At 35.5% G+C, this 13219-nt stretch overlaps 1 protein-coding gene across 1 annotated transcript in view; it reads right to left on the reverse strand.

Annotated features, from left to right (window-relative positions):
• LOC112045052 (calmodulin-binding transcription activator 2) overlaps positions 1-13219 on the reverse strand; it is a 202428-nt gene that overhangs the window by 26685 nt on the left and 162524 nt on the right. Inside the window, exons 6-9 of the mRNA XM_052885311.1 lie at positions 4894-5038; positions 2140-2186; positions 1023-2060; positions 79-322 (exon numbers count right to left, since the gene is read on the reverse strand). Coding sequence (XP_052741271.1) covers positions 79-322; positions 1023-2060; positions 2140-2186; positions 4894-5038 — 1474 coding nt within the window. The remainder of the gene's footprint in view (positions 1-78; positions 323-1022; positions 2061-2139; positions 2187-4893; positions 5039-13219) is intronic.

A 13219-nucleotide genomic window follows, 5' to 3' on the forward strand; every position in this document is an offset into this window, starting at 1 on the left:
TCTAACTTGCATAATTACAAATCATGGATCTAATTGTAAGCCGTTAATTACCTATACAAATATTCAAAACATACAAACCTGGACAGTAGCACCTAAGAAGACCATTCTGAACCAGTATCGATGGCACTGGAAAGTTGTCAAAGAGGATCGTGTACTGATCAGACGTATCCGTCCAGGGTCCAGCCACTAGCACCTTCACACCGCCTTCAGGATACGCCCACTCCGGGGAATAGTCCGTAATACTCAGAGTCCCTTCACCTGGACTATCTGTTTGCATTTTCTCATTTCCCTCTTCAGTAAGAGGCAAATTACCACATAGTAGCTGTAACATGACAACTTTTGTAACAAGATTTATTATTGCATTTAAAAACGCCGGCATTTTAGAATTTTTTTTGTTAATATTAAAAGTATCTACAAGTAGAGAATCCATAGTTTTCACGCCACAAAAATCGACGACTTCGGAGCATCGTTGGGAAAATGCCTCAACAATATTTAATTACTACCTAGATATCAAAACATATTTTGTGCGAAATTCATAGACTGCCACGTCGACTGTTTTGCAATAACGCAGAGCAAGACTGAAATCTATCTATTCAGTAATATTTTTAACAAATAAAAAAAATTGTTTGTTAATTTACCCAGGCTTTAATAATTTCATTTAGTTATATATACTTAATATTTGGGCCTCATGAGAAGGCTTAAAACCACTCAGCTGAAGATGGAGCGAGCTATGCTTGGAATTTCTCTGCGTTTCTCTGATGAAATGATGAGATCCGCAGAAGAAGAGAAATAAAAATTACTGAAGTTGCGAAGCTGAAGTGGCAATGGTCAGTCCACTAAGTTAGAAGTAGCCAATGGACGTTGGAGTCGCAAGGTGCTGGAATGGCGACCCCGCACCAGAAAGCGCTGTGAAAGGTCCACTAGGCGGTGTGATGTTGAAAGTCTTTATAAGAGGCCTATGTCCAGCAGTGGACGTCCATCGGCTGTTAATGATGATGACAATGGCGATGATTTATACTCACAATTGGATTCGTTGATATAGTACTAGGATCTAACACTTCCAGTTCGGGAAAATCACCCAGCATATCGAAAGCGTCCAAATTAACAAACACATTATCATCCACTACATGAGTGGGCGATGCCACTGCTTCACAACTCTCTATAAAGTCCATTGTGTCTATTCCCGAAACCATCACATTCGCTGTCTCGGTCGACCGCACTGCACTCCGGTCTAGTTCACACGTCGGCATATTAGCCGACAAGGTTTTCTGAATATCCTCATGAGATAGTTCCAGAGTTTCGTCAAAGAATCCACTAGAAGTTTCTAAGTGGCCATCAGTTCCTAATAAAACTAAGGTATCATCACAATGATCTGTATGAATTTTACTTTCTAAACGTTCCACTAAGTCTGGATACCGGGATGGAGTTGTCGGCGCACTGGCTACTACGTGAGTCCGACTCCTTGGCTCTATTTTTATTTTCCTATCGAAATTGTTTTCTATTTCAACTTTCTCTTCGACCCGACTCTCTATTTTGAACGTTGGCTCCGTGTTATTTATATGTGTGGTTTGCTGGCTGTCTGGAATCTCTCTTTTTAAAACAAACGTCGGTTTGTATTGCTGTCGGTACCTATCTCTTGGCTCTTCGCAGACAAACGACGTCACTGACAGTGGTGATACTAAAGAAGAATGTTGTTGTGTACCATTACTGGTACCGTTCAGAATAAGCAAACCTCCACCTCCTTGTATTTGTCCTAGAGAAAGAAGAAGAGGTGATGATTGTGTGGTCTGCCGGTGATCTCTTGTGTACTGTCGCGGAGGTTGCGCCATGGGTCTTGGTGACGGTCCTGTAGTAGACGATACATGGTGATCCGAAGGAGGTGGTTTAGCGGTTTGTATACGTCGTAGCGGGTGAGCACAAGTCCTGGAATCTTGGCAGGTGGAGTCAGGGCATCCACACTCGAGTTGCCTCGCTAACGCTGCAGCTCTCGCAGCGCGTTGCTTCTCCATAAGCTGCCCGACAATGGCCTCCACTGTCTCCGTCGTCTGAAACATTTTCCCCTAAATTTAATCGTAATAACCTTAGCTCTTCTTTCACTAATTTTGCCTAATTATATTTTATTTCTGTTAGGATACATACCGAAATTTCCAAATCACTATTATGATCTGGTTCATCTTCACTGAAGACTGAAAATAGAAAACAATACAAATTAGACTTTTTTGTTAAGCAATTAATCCTGAAACAATTTCCACACGGCTTATATAAATTCATAGCCTTAATGATCAACATCAATTAAGATCATTATTAATAGAGAGTCATAATCCCTCCCTCTTCATAAATATTCAATGGGAAGGGCGATGTTTGCTTGTCGAGTTTTAAATTTCAGTACTTAACATTTATGAACTACTCTTATTTCATTAAGTTTTTCTTCTGACTGGCAAGATTACTTGAGTACTAATATTACTTTAAACATCATTGAATCTATTTTAATGAGGTTATTCTGCAATAACATTATAATTAAATGTATATCTACTACTACTACTAGAGTACTCCTATCAGTGTAGGTACCTGTGTGTGTATTCAATTCTCTGGTATAAAACTCATGTCTTAAATTATGTATGTATTAAATTTTTAAATTGTTATTACTTTACATTGCTTGCTTACTTTTATTTATTGCTTACTTTACTTGCTTACAAACATAGATACAACTATAGAGTTATAGGTAGTATTATCTACTGCTATACTATATAGTGGACTTACACCTATCTGTCATAACTATGAACCTAGCTTTATCTTATTCTTTAAATTATTTTGATCAACGTCAATCAAAGACAAAAATCACCACTACGATGACTGATGACACACTTAATACACAATCGATAAAGGTAATTTGTAAACGCATAAACAACCCATTTACATAAAGTTCGTATGTACTCCAATAGATGGCTCTGCCTTATTTTTTGGAATATTAGATCACGCTATTATAGGTCTCATAGGTCCATAGGTCTCATCTACAATAAATGTCTTAAGGAGTCGATCGTACCTCATATCTGGAAACAAGCAAATGTAGTACCCGTTTATAAAAGTGGTCCAAAGAATGATGTTGCTAACTATCGACCCATATCCTTGCTCTGTATTTTATCGAAGGTTTTTGAAAGATTAGTGCACAATGCTTTGTACCCATTACTTCATAACATTATCATACCCGAACAACATGGATTCGTTAAACGGAAATCTACCGTCACAAATTTGTTACATTTCACTAACGCCCTTTTTGACAGCCTGGACAAGGGTGAACAAGTTGATGCTGTTTATACGGACTTTTGTAAAGCTTTTGACAAGGTAGATCACGAACTCCTGCTTCAAAAGATTGCCTTTAATGGGATCCGAGGAAATCTTTTGCGGTGGTTTGCATCTTACATCACTTGTCGAAGTCAACGTGTCGTAGTAAATGGTTTCAAGTCAAATTGGGTATCCGTGACGTCTGGCGTACCACAAGGTTCCATATTAGGGCCCTTACTTTTCATAATATACATAAACGATATTCATAGTTGTTTCAAACATAGTAAATTCTTATTATATGCTGATGACTTAAAAATATTCCAAGAAATTAACAAAGAAACAGACTGTCATCTACTTCAAGAGGATTTAAAGCGTTTGACAGAATACTGCATACTGAATAAATTAAATTTAAGTCTACCAAAATGTCACGCCATTACGTTTACGAAAAAAAAAACCCCGATTGATTTTTCGTATATGCTCGTCGATGTAAATTTAAAAAAGACTTCTTCCGTACGCGATCTCGGTGTTCAGCTCGACTCCAAATTACACCTCGACGAACACATAAATAAAATCGTAAATAATGCATACCGCCTATATGGGTTTGTGATGCGTTCAACAAAAGACTTTTCAAAACCCTCGACTTACTTATCTTTATACAAGTCTTTAATAAGGCCTCAGTTAGAGTATGCGTGTTGTATATGGAACCCCTTTTACGACAAATACAAAAACCAGATAGAAATGGTCCAAAAGAAGTTCCTCCGTTCAATGCACTACAGATGCTATAGATCAAGACTCCCTTACGCTGAGCTATTAACTAAATACAATCTTCTTACTCTTGAATCTAGACGCAAGTTGCTTGAAGCAATGGTATTGCATGGACTCATCAATAATAAATACGATTGTCCTGACTTAGTATGTAAATTATCACTAAATGTTTTGAAGTACGCAGGTCAACGTCGGGTGCGTGCTTATAATTTATTCGCTGTCAATTTCTGTAAAACCAACGCTGGAAAGCGCGCGCCTGTGCGTCGGCTTGTGGACACCTACAACAAGCTATTTGACGATGTGGACGTATTTGCCTTGTCCGAACCCCAATATAAAAAGGCCATCTCAATCACTCTTCAAAAATTAAGTACCTGAGTAGTAATAGTGTCTTAATTCTTATTATTAGATCTCTTATTATAATTATTATTACTTTTTTTTTCTTACCTATTTGTGTTTCATTGTATTTTTAATTATTATTGTTATAATTCTCTCTTTTTTTATATAGATTTATGTTTGTTTGTTTTTTTTTTTGTAATAGATTTGTTTGTGTATTTTGTGACGCCATTATTTTTGTATGTGTATTCGTGGATAGTATTGTTGTTTACATGTTTAAACTATTTTTACGTTTACTTTTAGATTTAAGAAATAATATGTAAATGTTAACTATCCCTAAGAAATAAAAATAAAAATAAAAATATTAGAAGTTTTTATTGGGATTTTTTTTTAGTTTTTTAGATTTTATTGCTAAGACAATGGTTCGGGCGTCAATGAAGTTGAAGTTTGCACTGAAAAGTATGAGTTGTATTTGTTTAGTTTCTCGGTTGGTGATGGTGCAAAAATACTTACACATGGGTTTCAGCTGACTGACGAGCTCGTCCTTCGTCCACTCCTTCTTGTCAGCCCACAGCGCCAGGCTGGGCGCCACTGTCGCCAACTTGTTGTCATCAGGGTACGGTACGTTTAGGTAGTGTACCAACACTATGTCGGGGTTCTGGAATTGAGACCAGAAACATGTTAGCGAAATATGGAAAATAGCTTGACGTACAAAGATAAAATTTGGCAGGGATGTAGCCGTCCCCTAATAACGGATTAAGAGACCGGGCCAGGTTGGTCTAATTCCGTACAAAGTCGCGGGCGTCCGCTAGTACAAATATACTAGCATTAAAATTAAATACTTGCTAAGCAGCGGTTTGTTTTGATAAACGATTTGCGATGACATACTTTTTTCAAGTTGTGGTGTAACCTTACTGAGACATCCAAACCCAAAGAGTCTTCCCAAGATAGAATACCAACCTATTATTATAAGTTTTATTTTGTAACTCATTTTCCACAAAAATCAATAAATTATTCGAGGCTTACTCCTCCTTCGGCAAAGTATCGCCTCCTATCCATCATCTACAAAAAAAAAACATCCTAGCCGCGTTCGCCAAAACCGTTATAAAAGGGGAGGAATAAAGAGAAAATATAAAACACGATTTATTTATACGAAATGAAAAATATTAAGTGTTCACGGCACAATGTTTAGTGATGTGAAGAGATTTAGTGCAAGCACCTCATTCATTACCGAGGGAAATGCGAAATAACGGGCGAAGTGCGAGCTCATAAGCCCCCGCGGCTAAAAAGGGAGCGAAACAAGCATTCTGAGGCGCATAAAGCCGCCCCGGCCCCGGTTACTGCCTCTAAATCGACTCGCACGCAGTTAAACTACGCGAAAAAAGGCAAACTATAAGTAAATACACAATATTTTAATTTTCAACGAAGAGCGAATGTAAAACGGAGTGCGCCGTAATAACTATCCATTTGTCTTCAAAATGGCGGCAATAAACATGGCGGAATTATTTATGTAATGGCCGCCGGACAGGGCTGCCACTCGACACGTGTGCTTTATTGTAGATACAGCGGTTTTTCATTAACTTGGCTAAATAATTTGCCGTGAATACAGTGACGCGGTTTTTGGGGAGACAGTCATTATTTTTAAAACGGTTTACCCACAAATTATTCACGTCCATTTTAATAAAAAAAGATCTCATATCGTTTTAAAACTGATTGGAGAAATATTTAATTTAACACTATCAAACATCTTAATGCTTTTTTTAACTTAGTTTAGTATTTACATTTTTTTTTATTTAAGTTTATTTTGATGAACAAAATAAGTATGCATACACGTAAAATAATCATAGTAAAAACAGTATGATTTCTAACATTTCAAGATTGCATTATTACGAGTATAAATGATCTTTGATCGAATGCGATGAAATTCTTTAAAAGAAAAAGGTAAAAAAATAGTATTTCTATTGTAGAATGCCCACTTTATAATTTTACCTGCATAAGTAATAGAAACACGGAAGAGCCAATAAGTCCAACGAATGCTCTGGTTTTGTGAAGTACTTTTTGTAAAAAAAAAATAGCAAAATTATCCAATAATTTTGGGCGAAGATAATACCAGGTTTTCGTGCCTTCTTCTTACGGGTAAGTTAGAAAGTAACATAAACAAAACAACAATATTAAGCGGAAACAAGCGCTGGTAATGATCGGCACTGACCTAAAACAATCTCCTAAGCGCGAAGGAAAGTATTGGCCCAATTCGGCATCGCTTACAACGAAATGTCCAACCGATGTAATCGTTCTAACGCCATCGAATCTAGGCCACACCAATCTAGGTGTCGGTTTAACTAGTTTAAAAAAATAATACATTCAAAGAGGAGCTTCAAAAATAACTATAATAATACTTAGCCATGACCAAAAACATCGATAATGTAGTTGTTTTTAAAATAAGAAACTATCTATTATAATTTTTCTTTGAGGTGGGATTAATGACTATGCCCGATTTCTTAAAATATTTTTATTAAAGAAGATATTTAACATATTCTATGGATAATTAAGTTTCACAATGAAAGAATTATGGAATTTAGTTGTATTTCAATTCACAAAAATATTTATATTCACTGATCAAACAACGCCTGATTTTATGAAATATTTGAAAGCTACATATAAAATATACAATGCATAAAGTACAAGAAAAAAATAAATATATTGTGTAAATTTTAGCCATAATAAAAATATACAATCCCAGATTCTTAAATAATACTTAAAAACTCTAATTTGAATAAAAAAATTAAAAAAATGCTTATTGTTTTAAATTGTTTAGTGCATTTCATCCACACAGCAAACAGTCCACACACCAATCTAATAACTATTGCTATCAACAAAAGGTATTTCCCGATCATGTTTAGAACAGCAATAATTATGGTAATACTATTCGTTCAGCTATATGTTTACTCGTGTTAACAATGCGCCATTTTGGCAACCCGATTTGGCAATGATCAACGATTAATAGCTCGACTTGCTAATTAATTGTTCAATGATATTCGTTTCTGGAACCGGTGGTAATTATTTAAGATGACCTTAACAATTATTTGGCTTTTCTGAATACGGAAACGTACTGTTATATTAAAATTGTAATGTAAAAATAAATATTTGTTTATTTATTGATTCCGACTGGATGCCAGCTGCTTTTTCCGCGTCAAATTGCGTAAACTTTAACTTAATCTGCTGTTATTTCTTCAATGAAATAGATAAATACTAAAGTTTTAATATGTCCTGCTTTTTTAGGGTATGTACAGAGTTGTACCTATAAGTACACACGTTAACACGTGAAAAGTATTATTAAAATATACATAATATTATTTGAAATATTCCATGTTTTACATTGACGGGCACCGAAAGCTAAACTGAAGAGTTTGTTTGTTTGGTTGAACGCGCAAATTATAATAACTTGTATATTTACTGGAAAACCTGTGGCGAATTGTTAGCTTTCTGCTAGATGTAGAAAGTCAAAATTAGTGTTTTTTTTTATAAAAAAAAAGAATATTTGACGTATTTTGTGTAAGAAGTATGCACATTGCACATCCGGAAAGAATTCTGAGTCAGCTGAATTATCAAGCTTATAAATTTCTAGAAACGCTTAAAAAATTCTTAAAAAGATTATTTAAATAAACTATAAAACACCTAACTAGTTAAGTAACTAAATAAAACTCAACGACGAAATTAAAACTGTTGCATCTATATGAGATAGTAAAGAAATTTTAAATATAAATTTGCATACAAACGTAAAAGCAGGTGATAAGGATAAAAAATATGAGAGATTCGTTTAAAATACGGCAAAACTGACTGAAATACCGTCGGAATGAATTATTTATTTTGAATAGCTAACTATATCGAAATGTATTAAGGCTGTCCACTGGGAAATCAGCACAGAACGAACCAGGCCAGCTCGCGCAAACAGTAATTACCGACTCAAAACGTATCACTAATAGACAACTAACGGTATTCAAAATAATCTGCAGTTTTAGTGTTTGTTCTGTTGTTATGTGTGTGGTGTAGCATCGATGGTTCATTTAGGTTCATTATAATTATTCAAAATTTATTTAAGGCTCCCGCAAACGAGCCACCAGCCACAACCACAAAAGGCATATTTCCTGTAGTATTTTATGTGGACTCGCCGCACACAGTTGACGCCGGTGGCCGCCACACGCTACAATCGTCGCTGCTCGCTTCTTATGGCCAGCACCGGCCACTAAACGCCGACACAAAACGCGTCACTCGTGCGATTATGATACTGCATGTATGGGTAAAAAAGTATCAGCCACCGACCACAAGTATCGACCACCGATTACAAGTGACTGTCGCGCGCTTCAGCTACTTTTGTGGCCCCTTCTTGCTTCTTGTAGCGGCGTTTGTGACTGTCGCGTGTGGCCCGTGTGCGGCGACATTTATATAAAGTAGACTAAGAGCAACACCAATCCTACATTAAGAGTATATTGCGGCTTCTGCGTTTCCTGGCACGTACAAATTGAGCACCTTCAAGGCAAGGCGCTTCATCTTAGACCTCATCATTGCTTTCCATCAGGCATGATTGTAGTCAAATGTAAGCCCATATAACATAAAAATATTCTTTTTTAACAAGACTAGCTTGTTATATATTGCCCACGGCTTCACCCGCTCTAAATTCGGGGATAACAAAGATCTGTGTACCGATTTTTAGTTTGCTATCTTGAAAACTGCGAAACTGCGCGTTTGGGGGTGAATTTTCAAAAAAAATAATAATGCACGGTTTATTTTTTAGTCAAAAATAGTCTGCATACCGTTTTTTAGGTTTCTATCTTGAAATTTGCCTAATCCTCCATACAAACTTCCACCCCCCATTTTAGGGAAGTGGGGGGTTAGACAGAGACAAAAAGTAGCCTATGCCACTCTCCATCCTTTCAACTGCCTCCATTTAAAAAATCATGTCAACTCCATTTTGCCGTGAAAGACGACAAACAAACAGACAGACAGACACACACACTTTTACATTTATAAAAAAAAAAATGGTTACCCGTACAAGGCTATTGGCTAGGTTTTTAAAAATTGAGCTTTAGGTTCCGCTGGCAACCCTCAATCTTTATTGTTTTTATAGCTCAAAGCTAAGTCGGGCGTCGCCGCTGGCTTAGATACGGAGTGGCAGCCGCGCTGGCATTTATCATAAGCCCAATACGGATATACGTTTAAAAAAGCTTTGCATATCACTCTTTTTTTTTTTACGGCCTCCGTGGCGCAGTGGCCCCGGCTGGGCAGATTGAGATTTTCTTAATTTGTCCAGGTCTGGCTGGTGGGAGGCTTCGGCCGTGGCTAGTTACCCTACCGGCAAAGACGTACCGCCAAGCGATTTAGCGTTCCAGTACGATGCCGTGTAGAAACCGAAAAGGGGTGTGGATTTTCATCCTCCTCCTAACAAATTAGCCCGCTTCCATCTTAGACTGCATCATCACTTACCATCAGGTCAGATTGTAGTCAAGTGTTAACTTGTAAAGAATAAAAAAAAAATATCACTCGCTGTTTCCTAAACTATAAAGATATAGCTATTTATGCGTTCCTCTTAAACCAACTACAAAAGCTGTTTTAATACGTATTATATATAACAGCAGTGTAATACGTTTGATTTTGATAGAGAAAAAAATAACCAAAAATTTACTCTAGACTCTATTAAGTTGATATTTTACAATATAAATGATTAGGACTATACTCGTATACCAAAATTGTATCAAAAAGCACCCTGTTTTGGATTTCGTAGACGCCTCACGCCTTTTGTTTTTTTAACTTTGAAAGTGTTTACTTTAATTTTGAGTTGTGTTAAAATTCTTCTTTATTTATCTGCATATCAAATGCTAGAAATTTAGGTTTTCCTATATTTTCGAACAAAAAAATTATATGACAACCAATAACATGTTTCTATTTCAATTGCATTGCGCAATTACCCTGGTCGCATACAGTCATTCCATCGGAGAGTCAAGTGTGCTTGTATTGGGGAAATCCAGTAATACCGAATAAGCTCTATCATACGACCACCGGAAATATTAACTCAGTTTAGAAATCTTACAGTTTTATACTTTGTCGTACAACACTTTACGATAAATTTTACGAAGATAACTATACTTCATAAACTTTGAAGAACAGTACTCTGTTATTTTTGTCAATCAATCAATCAATTAATTTATTTATTCGCAGATACATGCATTATATTTGTGCATGATAATATAGTGTAATTTTGTAAGATCTAGTTTTTACATAACATTTTACTATACAACTATACAACATCTACATTTTAGTTAAATTTGTATTTTTTTAGTAAATACTTTTTATTGAGACGATGGTGTAAATTTTTATTGATAGTTAAATGCGCTACCCAACTGTATGGTTGTTAAGCTACGGTGTTGAGGTATATTGGTAAATATTATATACGTTCCAAACGTAAACGAGAGTGGTACATTTTTAAATTATATTGGGGACTGTACTATTACACATCCGTGCATAGTGACTTTGCATAGTGATGTACCTTATTAAAATGTTAATAACTATCGATTTATTATTGTATTATAGTAGCTTGCAAATTAGTAATATATTTTCCATTTGAATAGTACCGTGATTGATAATCGTGTTTCGATGCGGGCATAAGAAAATGTACTTTATATAGGTAAGTTTAGTAAAAGGAAAACTTAAGAGAAAGTTAGCTTTTATCTCCTACTTATGAAATTTAGCCATCTTCATGACTTTGTTTTAAAGCTTAATGATCTGATATCGTGAATTTAATATTATACAAATAATGTTACACCATTTTAATCAAAGGAAAAATGTTATATATTATGTTTTTGTTGATATTTGATTTTACTCCGTCTAATTTACGTAACGTCAATAAAGTCACTATGGATATCAGCTATTAATTATCATATTATAATTATTTTCTTTATCATCATATAACCAACGAATATGTAAGTGCATTGCTGAGTAAAGGCATACATCTGAGGCCGACTTACTAGCTTTTAAAAAAATTCGACAAACAATGTCAATATCGATGGATATCCATTTAAATAGTCAAGAGCATCACTAGTACAGTCACAGATAGATACGGTGTTATACACACGTCACAAGTATCGACACCTGTTACGTTGTACAGTCGGGTGCAGCGATGCAATCAGAAATTCAATTACGCGCCGACATTTCGGCGTGAAACCTAAACCCGCTGCGGCTCGCGGCATTTTACAAATGTCATTTTATAAATGGCGGTCGAAGAGACCGCTCGGAACTTGTGTCGAGGCGACAAGTATCTTTAAAGGATGATCCTTTTTAACTCGACTGCAGGAGTGTTCTGCTTTTTGTGCGTTTGTATGTATTTATGTTTGTATGTATCTATCATGCTTTACAGACAAGAGGACGTTGGATAGATTTTAACATAATTTGATTATTATGTCTTATCTCATAAACAGTTCGACGGCCGCGTGGCGCAGTGGGTAGTAACCCTGCTTTCTGCATCCACGGCCGTGGGTTCGATTCCTACAACTGGAAAATATTTGGGTGTTGAGCATAGGTTTTTTCCAGTGTCTGTGTGTATTTATACATTATATAAGTAAGTAGTATATAGAATATAAATATATATGAAATTTATAATATCAACTATCTTAGTACCCATAACACAAGCTACTCTGTATGCTTACTTTGGGGCTAGATAGTGAATGTGTATTGTTTAAGTATATTTATTTATTTATTTAGTTGGGCGCATATGTTGTCAATAGTTTTATTCCGAGAAAGACCTCTTTATTTTACGTAATTGACTGAATCAATAAATGTTAGATCTTCGATTAAGTTTTACCCAATCACCTGACCTATTCACTATTTTCATCTTTATTATCAACCTATTAAAATAAATATCAAATCAATTGACAAAATTTCATCTATCAACTGATGATACCCACCAGAAAGTACATGACATTTGTTACATAGAGTCTCAATTTCGTACATGTATCTCAACAAGCATACGTCAAAGATAGTGAATTAGCCTGCTGGTGCTTTTAAAAAAAAATATTTAATTAGTAATATTTTAAAGTTAAATTTCATTTGTATTAAGAATTAAAATATCTTACAAAACTGACTAAAACGCCTGATATCGTTAAGCTTGTAATGAGAATTGGCAATTAAAAACATTCAAAGAAACGCAGGCTTGCTTCGGAAGTTTAAGGTTGTATAAAATCCGCCAGATCTAATAAAAAGAAAAATAGGTAATTAAATTAGCCTTTAGTTTAGCCCGTAGTTCACGTTGCCAAGTGGCAAATTTAATAAATAAGATCTTTAACTAGAATTTCCTTCCAACTGTAAATCTAATTTATAAAACTTTTAAGACTTATTTGAGTCGACATTTAACTTACACTAACTGTAATTCTCGGTTTTAATGGTTTTAGATATTTAAGGCAAAGAGTCGTAATAGCCCAGTGAATACCTTCCTTCGATTCGGAGGACGTAGGTTCGAATCTGATCCAGAGCATGCACTTCCACTTTTATAATACCGAATGTATAATACCATGCACTTCCAACTGAAAAGTTGGTAGTGCATGGTATTTTAAGAAATTAAATATCACGTGTCTCAAACGGTAAAGGAAAACATCGTGAGGAAAAGTGCATACCTGAGAATTTTCTGAATTCTCTACGTGTTTGAAATCTGCCAATCTGCATTGGGTCAGCGTCATTAACTTACCTAACCCCTGTCATTCTGAGAGGAGAGTATAGGTTAGTGAGCCAAATATATAATAATCATAAGGCAAACTAAAACTTATCTTGAACCTCTCTTTTACTATCCTAACAC

The sequence above is a fragment of the Bicyclus anynana genome, chromosome 14 (assembly GCF_947172395.1).
Source record: "Bicyclus anynana chromosome 14, ilBicAnyn1.1, whole genome shotgun sequence".
Taxonomy (NCBI): domain Eukaryota; kingdom Metazoa; phylum Arthropoda; class Insecta; order Lepidoptera; family Nymphalidae; genus Bicyclus; species Bicyclus anynana.